Below are 15,513 nucleotides of genomic sequence, written 5' to 3' on the forward strand. Positions count from 1 at the left end.
TCTCTACCCAATAACGGTCTGATGTTATCATTTTCAATAACTATAAATTCAATATCGACACTGTTCCCATCCATACTGCACTTCAATTTAATTTTACCTCTGACCTTCAACCAGAAACCACCATACGCCTGAACTTTTATATCATGATTACTTATTTTATTAACATCTATTTTTAATGTATTTACATAATTAAATGGTATAACATTAATATCAGAACCAGAGTCTAATTTAAAACTTATGTTAATATTATTAATACAAATATTTTTTTTCCAAACATTATCATTATTACTGTTGATATTATCAATTAAAAATATTTCATCAATTTTCTTATTACAATAACTGGAATCAGTCTTACCCTTTTTACAGCCAATCTTAAAATGACCCATGACACCACAATTAATGCATTTCTTGTTAAATGCTGGGCACTGCCTTGCCCCATGTTTGTAACCACATTTTTTACAATCATATTCTTTTGCTTTTTGTAGTTGCTTGATCTGATTACTTGTTGATTGTTCATTTTGTTGTTCATAAGCACATTTGAACGTTTTGTTCTTAGTCGAATAATTAAGGTTCTTCAATTTTTCATTTTTGCATTTTACTAGGTCAACAGACTTATAATCATCTTTGTTCATCATTACTTGATTTAGCATTGCTGTTTCAGTTGCTCTACAATGATCAACTATTTTATCAAGAGTCGTGTCAGGTGTTCTCAGCAACCTTTCTTGTAATTTTAAATCACATACTCCAAGGACAACTCTTACTTTTAAAAGATTATCTTCTTGATCACCAAATTCACACTTTTTAGCCATTTTTTTAAGTTCAATGAAGAACTTGTCAAAAGGTTCTCCTTCAGCTTGTTGTCGTTTAAAGAATTTAAACTGTTCAGCTATAATACTTTTTTTTGGCTCAACATACTTTTGAAGCTCATCAAATATTGATTGAACAGTCTCCTGTTTCAAGTCAAACGCTTCAACTACTGAATAAGCTTCTTCATCCAAGCCACTTTTCAAGTGAGCTACTTTCACTTTTTCATTCTTCTTATTAAGTTCATTAGCATCGAGATAATTAAAAAATTGTCTTTTGAAATTATTAAATTCATTATACAACGATTCCGCAGTACCAAAATTTAATTTTGGCAGTTTTACTGAGGCCATTATTTTTATCCGATTTAATCGATAATATATATACTTCTCTTCAGTTGAAGTCAAATCCTATGACTGCGCCATGTTTCGTTGATGATATTTTAATTAATAAAATAAATACAACATTTAATTATATTAGAAAACATTATTTATTATATATAATTACACAACTATATTTTAATAATGTGTGGTTTGCTACTTGCTGTATACATTATATATGTGATATTATCATCTTATGATAACCTTATCAAACATATAGTAATACCCTTGTTGTTGGAAATGTGCATACCTAAGCGTCTGGTTACCCATGATAAATTTCTTAGAATTTATTATGCCATAACGACAGACGTTGTCTTTGTTCTCATAAAATGTAGACGGTAATGTGAGTTATAATATAGTAATACATTTGACGTTTGAAATATGCTGACGTAAGCGTCTGGTTACCAACAATAAAATACTATTTAAAAAATAAATGCATACAACAGTGATTATTACTGTACGGCGAAATCTTTGATGTTTAAAATATGCTTAGCTAAGCGTCTGGTTACCCATGATAAATTTCTTAGAATTTATTATGCCATAACGACAGACGTTGTCTTTGTTCTCATAAAATGTAGACGGTAATGTGAGTTATAATATAGTAATACATTTGACGTTTGAAATATGCTGACGTAAGCGTCTGGTTACCAACAATAAAATACTATGTAAAAAATAAATGCATACAACAGTGATTATTACTGTACGGCGAAATCTTTGATGTTTAAAATATGCTTAGCTAAGCGTCTGGTTACTCATGATAAATTTCTTAGAATTTATTATGCCATAACGACAGACATTGTCTTTGTTCTTATAAAATGTAGACGGTAATGCGGATTATGATATGGCGGTACCTTTGACGTTGGAAATATGCTTAGCTAAGCGTCTGGTTACCCATGATAAAATTCCATAACGACAAACGTTGCCATTGTTCTCATAAAAAAAATTACAGACGCTTATGAGCGATGTAATGTAATGATACCTTTAATGTTTGAAATATGCTTAGCTAAGCGTCTGACACCCGATGATAAGATTCATACGATTTTACTGTACAGTGATCTCTTTGATATTTGAAATATGCTTATCTAACCGTCTGTTAGTCTGGGTTATAATATGGCGGTACCTTTGACGTTGGAAATATGCTTAGCTATGCGTCTGGTAGCCAATAGTAAAATTGTTATAATTTATTTATTATATACATTCTATAGATGTGCGACAAATTAGTATAAGTCTTGTTTCATCACCACCCATTATAGGTTAGTTTAATTCAAGATTCATTACCCCTTCCTATGTAGGAATTGTTAACAGACACCCCTGCGGCGTTAATATTATGCAATTGAATTACACTATTTCAATGTAATGTGTACGCTTATCAGTGAACGTTATCAGTTCACATGAGGTTTACCTTACCCTCCAGTAGATGACATCGTAGGAGGAGACAACCATATAGCTACCTCCCTCACCACTGACATGAAGTTATAGTGCGCATGCGCACTTTAATCCGCCATTTTGATTGAAATTAACATCCCTAACTAAGTCATCTATTACCCCTACCATCGTTAGACCACGCCTCCCCTAACCCCACCCTCATAAGACCACGGTTCCTTTCACTATCTATGATAAGATCACGCCTCCATTACACTATCTATGATAAGACCAAGCCTCCCCTTAACACATCATTGATATGACCACACCTCCCCTTACCCNGTTGATAAGACCACACCTTCTCCTTACCCCCACCATCGAGAAACCACGTTTATTGTTTGACCTTGACCACGGTCATTACCCCACACCATCGTGAGACCACTCCTTCACTTCCCTCCACCATTTATAAGACCACGCCTACCCTTACCCAATCTATGATAAGACCACGCCTACCCTTACCCAATCAATGATAAGACCACGCCTTCTCCTTACACCATCAATGATAAGACCACGCCTTCTCCTTACCCAATCAATGATAAGACCACGCCTTCTCCTTACTCCCACCCTCATGAATGCGATCCTCCATTACCCCCACCATCGAGAGACCACGCCTCTCCTTACCCAATCAATGATAAGACCACGCCTTCTCCTTACCCCCNTCAAAAAATAAATAATATTTAAAAAATAATATAAAAAAAAATTTTATTTATAAAATAATAATGATTACTTAAATTTGCTATTAAAAAAAAATGTATTATTTATTTTAGTACCTTATCCTTTTTATACTTCATTTTTTTAGTACATAAGTCGAAAGCGAATAGTTTAAACAATAAAATACTATGTAAAAATTAAATACATACGACGATGTTTGTTAGTATACAGCGACATCTTTAATGTTGAAAAATATGTTTACCTAAGGGTTTGATGGTTGATGATAAAATTCTTAGAAATTATAGCTTTACATTTAATAATACACAGACAGCGTCACAATTTTTTCCCATAAAATTACAGACGCTATGAGCGTTATATTATAATTATACCTTTGATGTCGGAAATATGCTTTTGGTAGTAGAAGATAAAATTCTTGTTGTTAATTTACGTTTAAATTACGATTTAATTCCCCCCGTACACTTCCTCCACATACACGATGGTGAGTAGGTAACGGGGGGTCCAGCTTTCTCTATTTTACCCTACTGTGGTCTATAACAACTGTTGTACTAGTATTTTGTAATTTATTAAATATTTAAAATTATGACTGGTAATGAAAAGTGGGTGCTCTTTTTTTATAACTACATATTTCCAAGCAGTACTTTTCCTCTTATTAAAATATAAATATTTCAAGAACTTTCGATATACTGGTCTAATAGTTATTATTGACCCGTATTTTTTTTAAGTATATAATTATCAATTAATTTAGCTAACTAATTAGGGTTGTTATCATTATATAAATAAAAGTTTACACACTAAGAAAGTATAAGGGATGAGCATAAATATCTTTATGATAGAAATATTGTAAGAAACATTGAACAAAATAAACAAATAAAAAATCATTAGTTTTATTTTTATTTTTTGATAATTTAAGTGGTTTATGAAAAGTGTATCACTCTGTATATTAAGTTCATTAGTAAAAGTGTGTAGTAATTCAAGTTAGAGAAATTAAAAAAAAATATGTGATACTGAAAATGGTTATGGTATAATTCAATAAGTCAACAAATAATTTACCTTTTTGAAAAAAATCATAGAAAACTGGTGTTGTAGCTGTACTGGGTTTGGATTCATTGTCCGCTGCTAAATATAAGTAATTAGACAAATATATTAGTGATTCAATAATTTCAGTTCTTTATTTACTATTACCTGATTAAGAAAAACGTATATTTTAACTAAATATTATAAACTCAATGGTTAGGTTTCTTATAAGAAAATGTATAGTCACTCTTATATTTTTTTTTTTTTGCACTTAACAATGATCTCTTTTACTAATAATAACTATGTACTAATGGAGGGATGTTCTTGAATGCCTCATTTCGCATTCTTCAACTTTTGAAGAAAATGAATTAAAATAAGTAGGAGGAGAACACTAGCTTGGCAAAATGAGGAGTTCTATGGCAATAAGTGAGGACGTGATAGGAGAGGTGGAAAGTTTTGTGTATTTAGGATCAGTTATTCAAAAGAATGGTGGTATTAAAATGTAAAGCAGTGTTTGGTGTGTTATACGATAAGAAAATTTCAATGAGGTTGAAAAGTCAGATCTAAAAGACTGTAGTCATAACAGCTATAATCTATGGATCAGAGTGATGGGCGGTTTACAAATAACAATATTATCAACAATGTTCGATTTTACTAATAATGGTCTTCTTCCTTACCTTAATCCCAACTACTTGGGGTCGGCCACCCTTATCCTAACCTTCCACTTGATACGATCTCCCACATCTTCAACACTCACATCAGCTATCCTCATATCGTATTTAATTGCATCACTCCATCTCTTTTTTGGTCTTCCTCTACATCTTCTTCCTTCAACATTCATTTCTATAACTGTTCTTACAGCTTCCGATTCTTCTTTCCTCATAACATGACCAAACCTTCTAATTCTATTTTCTCTCGTCTTATCCACGATTGATGCTACACCTATACTTCCTCTTATATGGTCGTTCCTTATCCTAACACTCTGAACCATACATCATATATCATACATATCCTCTATTATATTAATGTACATTTTCGAGACTCTTTTTCTCATTAATGCTTACTTTAAAATCTATCTCGATACTCTATCATACACCTTCTCTTAATCTATAAATACCATACAAAGCTTTTTCTTTTTTTCGCTAAACTTTTCCAATGGTTGCCTCACACTAAATAATGACTCCATTGTTGACTTACCAGGCATAAATAAAAACTGGTTTTTAGATACCGATGTCTCATTTCTTATTCTCTTACCTATGACCTTTTCCCAAATTTTCATACTATGATTTATAAGCTTTATGCTTCTATAATTTCCACACTTCTGTATATCACCTTTACCTTTAAATATCGGCACCACAATTATTCCTCCATTCATTTGGAATTTTCCCTTCTAATAAGATTTTATTTTAAAGTTCCTTCAACTACCTTATGTCAACACCGTCTAATATTTTCCATACTTCTATTGGCACTTCATCTGGTCCGACTGTTTTATTCTTTTTCATTGATGCCACAGCCAACCGATACCTCTTTCTCACTAATTGAATCTACCAGTCTCTTTGTTCCTAGCCTATCATACAAATTATCATACCTCTTAAACTTTTCCTTACTGCACACTTGGCTTTTCTTTGCACAAGCGTTTATACTCCATCCAGTCTTCTCTCCTTTTACTCTTCTGCTATACTTTGAATTGATTTTTCTTACTTTCTATGATTTTTTGAATGTCCTCATTCCACCACCAGGTTTCCTTTTCTCCTGGCATTCTACTCCTACTCTCACCAACATCTCCTTCTTTACACAACTAGCAAATCTATTCCACACATCATTTATGTCTCCCTCGACATTCCACATCGTCCTCTCTTTTACCGTCTTTAAAAACTCTTTTTCATTTTCCCTTTCAATTTCCACCACCGGATCTTGGATTTTTTCCCTGTGTTTCTTCTATTTATGTTTATTCTTTTTCCGGTACACCACAACTCCATTACCATCAGTCTATATTGTGTAGTTACACTCTCGCCTGGTTAAACTTTACAAGCTTTTACTCGCTTTACGCTCTCTCTCTTCCACATAAAATAATCGATCTGTGATCTATTCCTCCCACTATTATATGTTATATAATGTTCTTCCCTTTTTATAAATAATTATTAACCACAGCAACATCATACGATACTGCAAAAGGATTCTTCCTCCAGCCTCATTCTTTCCGCTAAAACCATATCCTCTCCTCTCATTACCTACATGTCCATTAATATCTCCAACAATCACCACATCCTTATTGCTAGGTACCCTTTACATCACCTCATCCATCTCTCTCCATAACACTTCCTTGTTTATTTCATCACATTCTACTTGTGGTGCATAGGCACTTATTACATTAGCACTTTTTCCTCGAATATCAATTTCACGACTATAATCATGTCACTTTTCCTAGCTACTTCTACTACTTTGCTTTTCATTTCCTCATCCATTATTATCCCTACACCATTCTTTGTACTAGACTTACCTGAGTATATTATGTTATAACTCTCACCTATTTCCCTTGATTTCTCTCCTTTCCACTTAGTTTCCTGCACACAACAACTGTTAACTTTTCTCCTCTTCAGTACTTCTACAAATTCTCTACTTATACCAGTTAATGTTCCAACATTCCAAGTACCTATTATTATTTTGTATCTAACTTTCTCCCTTATACACGAGTCTAGCCCAGAGTTATGTGGTGATGCCCCTACACGTTGACACTACAAGCGTTAGGTAGACCTCTACACATGACTGGTGAAACAGCTACCGCAAAAGTAGTCCGGCTGGTATCAAACACTTTATTCCTTAGGCCTTCTCTGTTTTTAACTACTTTCTGTTGTCCCCGAATACACCCGAGATGGCACAATCCGCCTAAGTTTTGTTCAGGATTCCTCATACTTTTTTGATAATAATTTTTACGCCGGCTGTCGACCTGACGCGACCTCATTAGTCGCCTCTTATGACTGGCAGAGGGGCCATGGAAATATTCTTATTCCCTATTCATAGGGAAATCGATTTTACTAATAATATGTTTCTTTTTTGTATTTAGTTACTACTTGAATAAAGTAAGTTACATAGTATATGTAATGTAAAAAATATTTTTTGCAGTTTTGGCTTTTGAAAACTAGCAAAAATTTACTTCTTTATAAAAAAACTTCTAATTACATAAATAACCTAATAAGCAGAGAATAATTGCATAAATTAATCTCCTAAATCTCGGATTTGTTTTTTTTATTTAGGAAAAGTATGTAAAATATTAATTTTATTAAATAAATATAAGGTTTTAAATTTTCTCAATCATTTGAAATCGTTGTGTAAGATTATAGTATCTTTTTTTAAAGAATGTGTTTGCTTTGTTGTTCAAAAAAACTTAAAATTGTGTATTAATTGAGATTTAATAAAGAAATATAATTTTCATTTCTTTTTCAAAACTTTGCTTCATGATATAATTTTATATTAAGTGTAGAATGAAATAAGATTGGGAATATCATACAACTATTAAAACAAGTAAATTACCTTTTCATTTTTATTTATTTTATTCTTTCATTTTGAGTTACTACAATAATTTCAGTCCTTTATTTACTGTTGCCTAATTAAGAAAAACAAATTTTAACTAAAAATTGTATACTGATAAGTATTTGGTCGTTTTTATAATAAAATGCTTAATCACTCTTTTATTATTTTTTTTTGTTATTAATAATGATTGATTTTACTAATGATAACTGTCATTTATGTTAATTGTTTTACCATCTATAAATTGCTACTTGAGTTTAGTAAGCTACATGTTATTAAAAGACAAAATTATTTGGCATTTTTAGTTCTTAAAAACTATCAAAAAGTAAATTAAAAAAAAAACTTCTAATTATTTAAATTAACATAACAAGTAAAGTAATTGCATAAATTAATCTCATAAATCTCGATTTTGAATTTTTTATTTAGGGTTAGTAAGTATAATATTCATTTTATTTAATAAATATATTTAAATGTTTTAAATGGTTTGAATGTTTTTCAATCTCATATATTTGAAAAAATTATGTAAGATTAAAGTATTTTTTTTAAAATAATTTTTGCCTTACTTTACAAAATAACATAAAATTGTATATAAATTGAAATTTAATAAAGAAATATAATTTTCATTTCTTTTTCAAAACTATGATTTATGATATAATTTTATATCAAATTTAGTATGAAATTTTTAGATTAGGAAAATCATATATTTGTTTAAATCTTTAGTATATTATAATATAATTAATTATTTCATTCAAAGAAAACTAAACAAAAAATTTACACATGAATAAATATTGAAAACAATTTATTCATAGCAAATTCTTAAAAAAACAAATTTAATTCCACCAGTTATTGATAAATTCATTTTTAGGTGTAATTTTATATTTGAAAATTATTTTAAAATATCAGCCATAACACATATTAAGGCAAGATTAGAAAGAAACTTAAATTTAATTAATTTTAATATTAATGTAAGTGATTCTTTAGCAATATAAAATACAATTCTATTTACACAAAAACAGTAAATTTATTTAACTTATTGCAATCTATACACACAAAAACGGTCAAAATAGTTAATAAGTAAAATAGTTAAAAAGTAAATTATATCATTATTTTATTCCTAAATCAAAGTCCTCTTTTTATACTAAAATAAATTATTTTATTAATTATATCATATTAAAACATAAAAATATACCTTTATAAAGATGAACTAATGAATGTGGAATGAATATTTCTCCGTTATGTATATTAAATTTGAATCCAAGTTGAGTAAAATTTTCTAAAATCAACATCTCGATTCCATCTAATATAATTTCACTGCCACAATAATAAAATGCTATATTTTCTCCGTTTAAGTTTATATTTTTATATAGGCCGTTCAATTTTTCTGTTAACACAAACATATTAAAACGCTCCAATGTACAATATTGATTAATGTTAAACTCTATTTTCTTTATAAAATCATTTATTTTCAAACGTATATTATACAATATAATTTTATTGTATGTCAAATCCTCACGCGATGGAAACGAATAATTTAATTGACTTTGTAAATTTTGGAAATCTTGAGATATAAAGCTTAAAATAATATTATACTTTTCNGGAAATCTTGAGATATAAAGTTTAAAATAATATTATACTTTTCGAGAAGTTGCCATGGACTTAAATGTAGTCTGTCTATTGCATACAAGGCTCCGTGCATTTTTTTTGNTCCATGGACTTAAATTTAGTCTGTCTATTGCATACAAGGCTCCATGCATTTTTTTTGTAAATAAAGTTATATTGAATATTATTTCTAATAGTTTTAAAGTGCAATTATAGCCTGGAATTTTGTTTGATTCATTGCTCATTATTTTGTCGCAGAATATCTGATGATAGTTGACAGCAGTTAGGATGTCCATTAAAATACTTGCATATGTGCAACCAAGGAAAACAGTTGCCATTCGTATTTTTATATTGCAATCATTTGGTGTTATTGGCAGTTGAATAATACTCAGAAGATCATATTTTTTCAATAAAAAAGTTACATTTTTGACACGATTTAAATTCTTCCAACCAATACATTTGAAAAGATTATTTACAATACGAGTATTTTCTATTTTATTTCTTTCCGATTCAATAGATAATATGATACAAAATAGTAAAATAGCTTTTGAAACTAACATTAAAAATGTCATTTTTTAGAATATTTGAATGATTCTAATAAAATAATGATAATAATTATTATAGTAATTTTATATAAACTGTTCAATTCAATTCTGATTCCAAATATAAGTTTTACACATTAAAGAAACATTAAATAGTATTTGAATAAATGTTTTCATAATTTTAGAAATAACTATTTATAACTGTTTTGATTTTTATGATTTCATATTATTGTTTGTTAATAAAAAAAAATGTTATTCAAGTTAGTCAAGTTTATGTTTTAAAATAAGTTAAAAAAATTTTTTTTTTACTTAATCCCTTATTTTTGTCTAGCTGAAAATTAATAAAAAATGCGACTACAAAAAAAAAAACAATTGTTAATTGAAGATAGTGCTGACACTAAGGAAAAATATTTTAAATTTTTTGATTTGTTTTGTTTTGTTTTTTTTTTTTTGACAAATGTGATTACTAAATAATCGTCAGTTGAAAATAGTGCGGAACAGGATTCAAAATGTCAACTCAGTAAAACTTATGAATAATTTGTAGTATTGCCTATGATTATAATACATGCAATAATCATGTACTTGAACTGTAATATTATATTATATGATGTTATATTTTGTACGTGTATGTCACATATTATGAATTTATAAGAACATCAAAACTGATTGCCTTTCTTTTAAACACAAAATAACCAGTTAACTAACAAATAAAATCTGATTATTAAATAAAATTGAAATAACGCCAGTAGGGTAATATTGGGGATTATAGAACTAACCCATTCACCCACCCACCTAAATTGTGGGTGGGCGTGGTCTGGGGGAGGGGCGTGGTTTCTCGATGGTGGGGGTAATGGTGGAGTGCATTTATATTGGTGGAGGTAAAGGAGACGTGGTCTTATTATAGATAGGGTAAGGAGGAGGCGTAGTCTTATTATAGCATCTCGTTAATATTAGTATATTACTATTAATTATATATATATATATAATTACTACAATTGGTAATATATTTTTAGAATTAACTATGTTCGTCGTTATCGGTTGCTATAATAGTATAATCGCTGTTATACTGCGCCTTTAAAGTAATAATATGTGTATTGCATCTTATTATATTATATTTAATTTGACCATTTTTTATATCTATAAATAGCGGTATTACATTTAAAGTTGCTCCCCCACCACCAGCACCCCCGAGTCATCACTGCGTTTATCAATGTAATGTAATTACGACATGTTAAGGAAATCCCCCTCCCCCGACTTAGGTCAGTTTTCATTGGGTTTCACACATTGTGCGCACCTCACACCCAATTGTCTTAATAGAGTTTGTTACAAATCGTTCAAGGAATAGTCAAGTGTGGTGGCGGCGGTCGCTACTTGACGTACACTANCGCGGCCGCTACTTAACGTACACTATTTCAATGTAATGTATACATTACATTGATAAACGCAGTGATGACTCGGGGGTGCTGGTGGTGGGGGAGCAACTTTAAATGTAATACCGCTATTTATAGGTATAAAAAATTGTCAAATTAAATATAATATAATAAGATGCAATACACATATTATTACTTTAAAGGCGCAGTATAACAGCGATTATACTATTATAGTACTATTATAGCAACCTAAACATAGTAATTCTAAAANAAACTGATAACGACGAACATAGTTAATTCTAAAAATATATTACCAATTGTAGTAATTATATATATACAGGTGTTCAGTAAATAAGGAAACGAATTTCTATTGTACTCATTGTTTGTAACAATTTAACTGTTTCCTAACTTACTGAACACCCTGTATATAATTAATAGTAATATACTAATATTAACGAGATGCTTTTCTAAACATCTGGTAGGCAATGATAAAATACTATGTAAAAAATAAAAAAAGGCAGACGTCTATAAACGTTATAATATGGCGGTACCTTTGATGTTGGAAATATGCTTACCTAAACGTCTGGTTACCCATGATAAATTTCTTAGAAATTATAATGCCATAACGACAGAGGTTGTCTTTGTTTTTATAAAATGTAGACGGTAATGTGGATTATAATATGGCGGTACCTTTGATGTTGGAAATATGCTTAGCTATGCGTCTGGTAACCGATGGTAAAATTCTTAGAAATTATAATGCCATAACGACAGACGTTGTCATTGTTCTCATAAAATCCTATTATCATAAATTACTAGAATCCCCAATATTACCCTACTTATTACACTATATTTTCTTATTTAAAGGTTCAATGTAAAAGAAAAACTAAAATTTGCTGTAAAAAATACTTAGGACAAAACCAAAATTATTTAAAAGTTAATCCTTATTATTTTAGAAATTTATTAATAATCGAAAAAAATACAATGAACTTCCCACCTCAAAACTAATGATTTCTTATCAGTTAAAAGCTAAAGCTTTTAGAAATTAGAATTTATTCAATGTAATTGTAAAGAATTTAATTAGATACATTGTTTAAAGACACTTTATTATACATTAGTAAGTTCTAATCATGAATTTGGATCTATTAATTGGAACCCTACACAAGTTGGTCAAGTTGATAAAATTAAATAGTTAGTCATTTCTTACATATTATAGCATATATAACTTATAAAGTTGGCATGACTGGTGAAAGTATCGGGGATGTAGAGTGTAGTTATAATGTGATATCTTTAATATCTAGACGTAAATATATTGATGTACTCTTTGTGTATAAAATTTTAAATAGCTATATTGATAGCCAAGAACTGTTGAAAAGTATATCATAACAAGTAACGAGTTAAAAAATTTTGAATGATAACAAATTAAAATTAAGATATTTTAGTTAAGTTTAGTTTAATTAAGAGAAAAATAATAAATTGTATAAATGTTAGTTATTTATATTATTTTTCAGTTAAGTTACTGTACTCTAGCTTTTCCACGGTACATTAGAGAAATAATTGTAGCTTAAGAGTGACAACATAAATGAGACTACCACAAAAGATTAACAATAATAATAACTACTTGTCACTTAACATCTTGTTTTTTTGTACAAAATGGTACAAGGCTTCAAGTGAGGTGAGGGGGCTTAAGGGAACCCAATACCCCTCCTACAACTATTGAAAAGTGTCCACTTTAAAAGAAGTTCTCTGAAACGCGAAATATTTGGTAAAAATTACCCATCATATTTTATAAATGAACTTTGAAAATTCTGAAAAAGTATACGGTAGTTATAGCATTAAACATTTACCTTATAAGTTTATAATATAATTATATACAAATAACGGTTATAACTTATAACAAAATATTGTTTGATAATGTGTAATCATATTTCATGAATCTGTTATTACTTAAACTGACCACATTTAAGAATTGAAACATTAATTCAAATGGGTGTTTGTCCCCTTGGCTCCGTGGACAGTTCGCCTTGTATGCATAGAATCTAAGAGAGATGAAATATTTACACGCGTTGATATCTACCAAAAAACCAGACCACATCAGCTTCATTGTGGACGTTTTCTTCCGAATTGCAATTTTTTTTTTTCTAACTAGTACAAATTAAATTACGTTTTACATTTGCTATCTACGATATTGAGTGAAATAAACAAACTCTTTGTAAGATTTGCATATAATACATGTAGTATTATTTAAAAATACGAAAATTTATATTTTATTTAGCAATAAACGTTTGTCGGTGACCCAGATTCAATTTATAAAGCAATCTTAATTCGTCATTATCGATAAACGATCGACCGCAACCGCAAACATTTTCATGTGAACTCGACATATTGACAAAGAAGATTAGTAAATCTTAGTATATAACAAAATTTGTTATACATTTAATGTATATAACAAAAATATATATTTATTTCACAAACCATNAATCCTACACCACCACTATTCAACTATTCAGTTCAAAGTGTAATATTCATTTAAAGTTTTTTTTATTTTATTTTTTAATTGAATAGTAACATTTCAATATTGTGTTAGGTATTATTTCATATGGAAAAAATTCTATAGCTTTCAATATGACACCATAAGTGATAAATTATTTAACAAATTAATAAAGATTATTTGAAAATTGCAATTTTAATTACGTTAAATGTAATTTCTCTTTTTAGATTGATTCTCTTAGAATCAATACATTTTGAATAGTTAACCTTTAACTACAGATGTGTAATAATTATAAATATGTATATATATATATAAACATACAATAAAATTGTTGATAGAATATGATTATTTTTTATTTAAATAATTAAATTATTCAACAGTCAATATTATTATTATTATTATTATTATTATTTATTTAAGAATGTGTAAAAAATTCTTTACTAATCATAAAAATTTAAATAAAAACATGAATAAAATTTATTGAAAATCAAATGTATAAGCATTTCCGATTTTGCCATTAGATTTTAATAATATTTTTTTATCACTATTATTGTATTCGATAATTTCTTCATTTGTTAATTTTATTCTTGGTATGAACACATGGTTGTTATCTATGAGTTGGGCAACCACCACCGTACCATTTCTTGTATTAACATTTTTCATAGCTAATACTTCATATTTTTTTTTTTCTTTGAGATCGCTGAGTTTTAAATAACCTTTAACTTCAGCTTGTTGGTTCAATTTATTTTTCAAGCTGTCCATATATACAGGGTGATTTTTTTATCATAACCCACTCAATTACTTACAGAATAATAATAATTTAAAATTTTTTTTTTATTATTATTTTTAGTTACACATTATTCTTGAATTATTAACTATGTAATACTTTTTAAGTTCATTTTAAGTATGCCTGGTAAGGGTGTCAACTTTGTTTTTTTAAATGGTAACACATATTTTTAATTTAATAAAATGTTTGAGTTTTTAATCCAATAGTAAATGGCATTTGAATTTTTAATGAAACTTAATTTGCTTATTAGATATAAACATTTAAAGTTTCAAATTTTTGAGTTAATATTAGGTATAATACACAAGTGTAGTGAATCAAAAAAAATATAATAATAATAGATTTATTTACTTTAATACTTTATGTGTTAATTATGATATAATAATTAGGGGGGGTTATTAATTTTAGGGAGCTACTTTGACAGTTGCTCAAAAGAAATAAGTTAAATGAAATATGACGGGATTTTGATTCTTATTTGATCCACTACTTTATTGTATTAATAATATTATTACTCGGGATATGAGTACGAGGGTCTGTAAGAAAGATAGAAGATGATAGAAAAATAAAGTGATCTTTATTTTATTAATATGGGATTTATCATAATTAATTGTCAATTCTTAAATATCAATAATGCCACGAGTTTTGACGGTTATCGATGATAGGTGGGATTGAGTCACCTCGTGTGTCTACCCAGAGTGGTATGGTGGCTATACATATGAACCTCCAACCTAACTCCTGAAATAGACACGTATCAACGATATAACTCTGCCAAGTAACTCTGTACAAACATTATCGATTTATTAAATTTACTTGGTATATTTATTATTATTGATAATCACTTGATTTTCCTGTATGCCTACTTAATCTATGTACTCATAATATTTAATTTTAAACCTTATTTATTTTTGGTGAA

At 28.8% G+C, this 15,513-nt stretch overlaps 1 protein-coding gene across 13 annotated transcripts in view; it reads right to left on the minus strand.

The window, feature by feature from the left end:
• Positions 1-15,513, minus strand: part of LOC126899396 (uncharacterized) — a 240,256-nt gene that overhangs the window by 183,607 nt on the left and 41,136 nt on the right. The window contains exons 1-2 of one of the 13 annotated variants that reach the window (XM_050674330.1): positions 9,007-9,411; positions 4,326-4,388 (exon numbers count right to left, since the gene is read on the minus strand). The exons of 11 other annotated variants lie outside the window; for them this stretch is intronic. In XM_050674330.1, coding sequence (XP_050530287.1) covers positions 4,326-4,388; positions 9,007-9,214 — 271 coding nt within the window. In that variant the 5' untranslated portion in view covers positions 9,215-9,411. Of the gene's footprint in view, positions 1-4,325; positions 4,392-9,006; positions 9,412-15,513 lie in introns of those variants that run through there. One more of the 13 variants, XM_050674329.1, reaches the window with a different exon arrangement.

This window comes from Daktulosphaira vitifoliae, unplaced genomic scaffold, assembly GCF_025091365.1.
Source record: "Daktulosphaira vitifoliae isolate Bord-2020 unplaced genomic scaffold, ASM2509136v1 Scaffold_2, whole genome shotgun sequence".
Taxonomy (NCBI): domain Eukaryota; kingdom Metazoa; phylum Arthropoda; class Insecta; order Hemiptera; family Phylloxeridae; genus Daktulosphaira; species Daktulosphaira vitifoliae.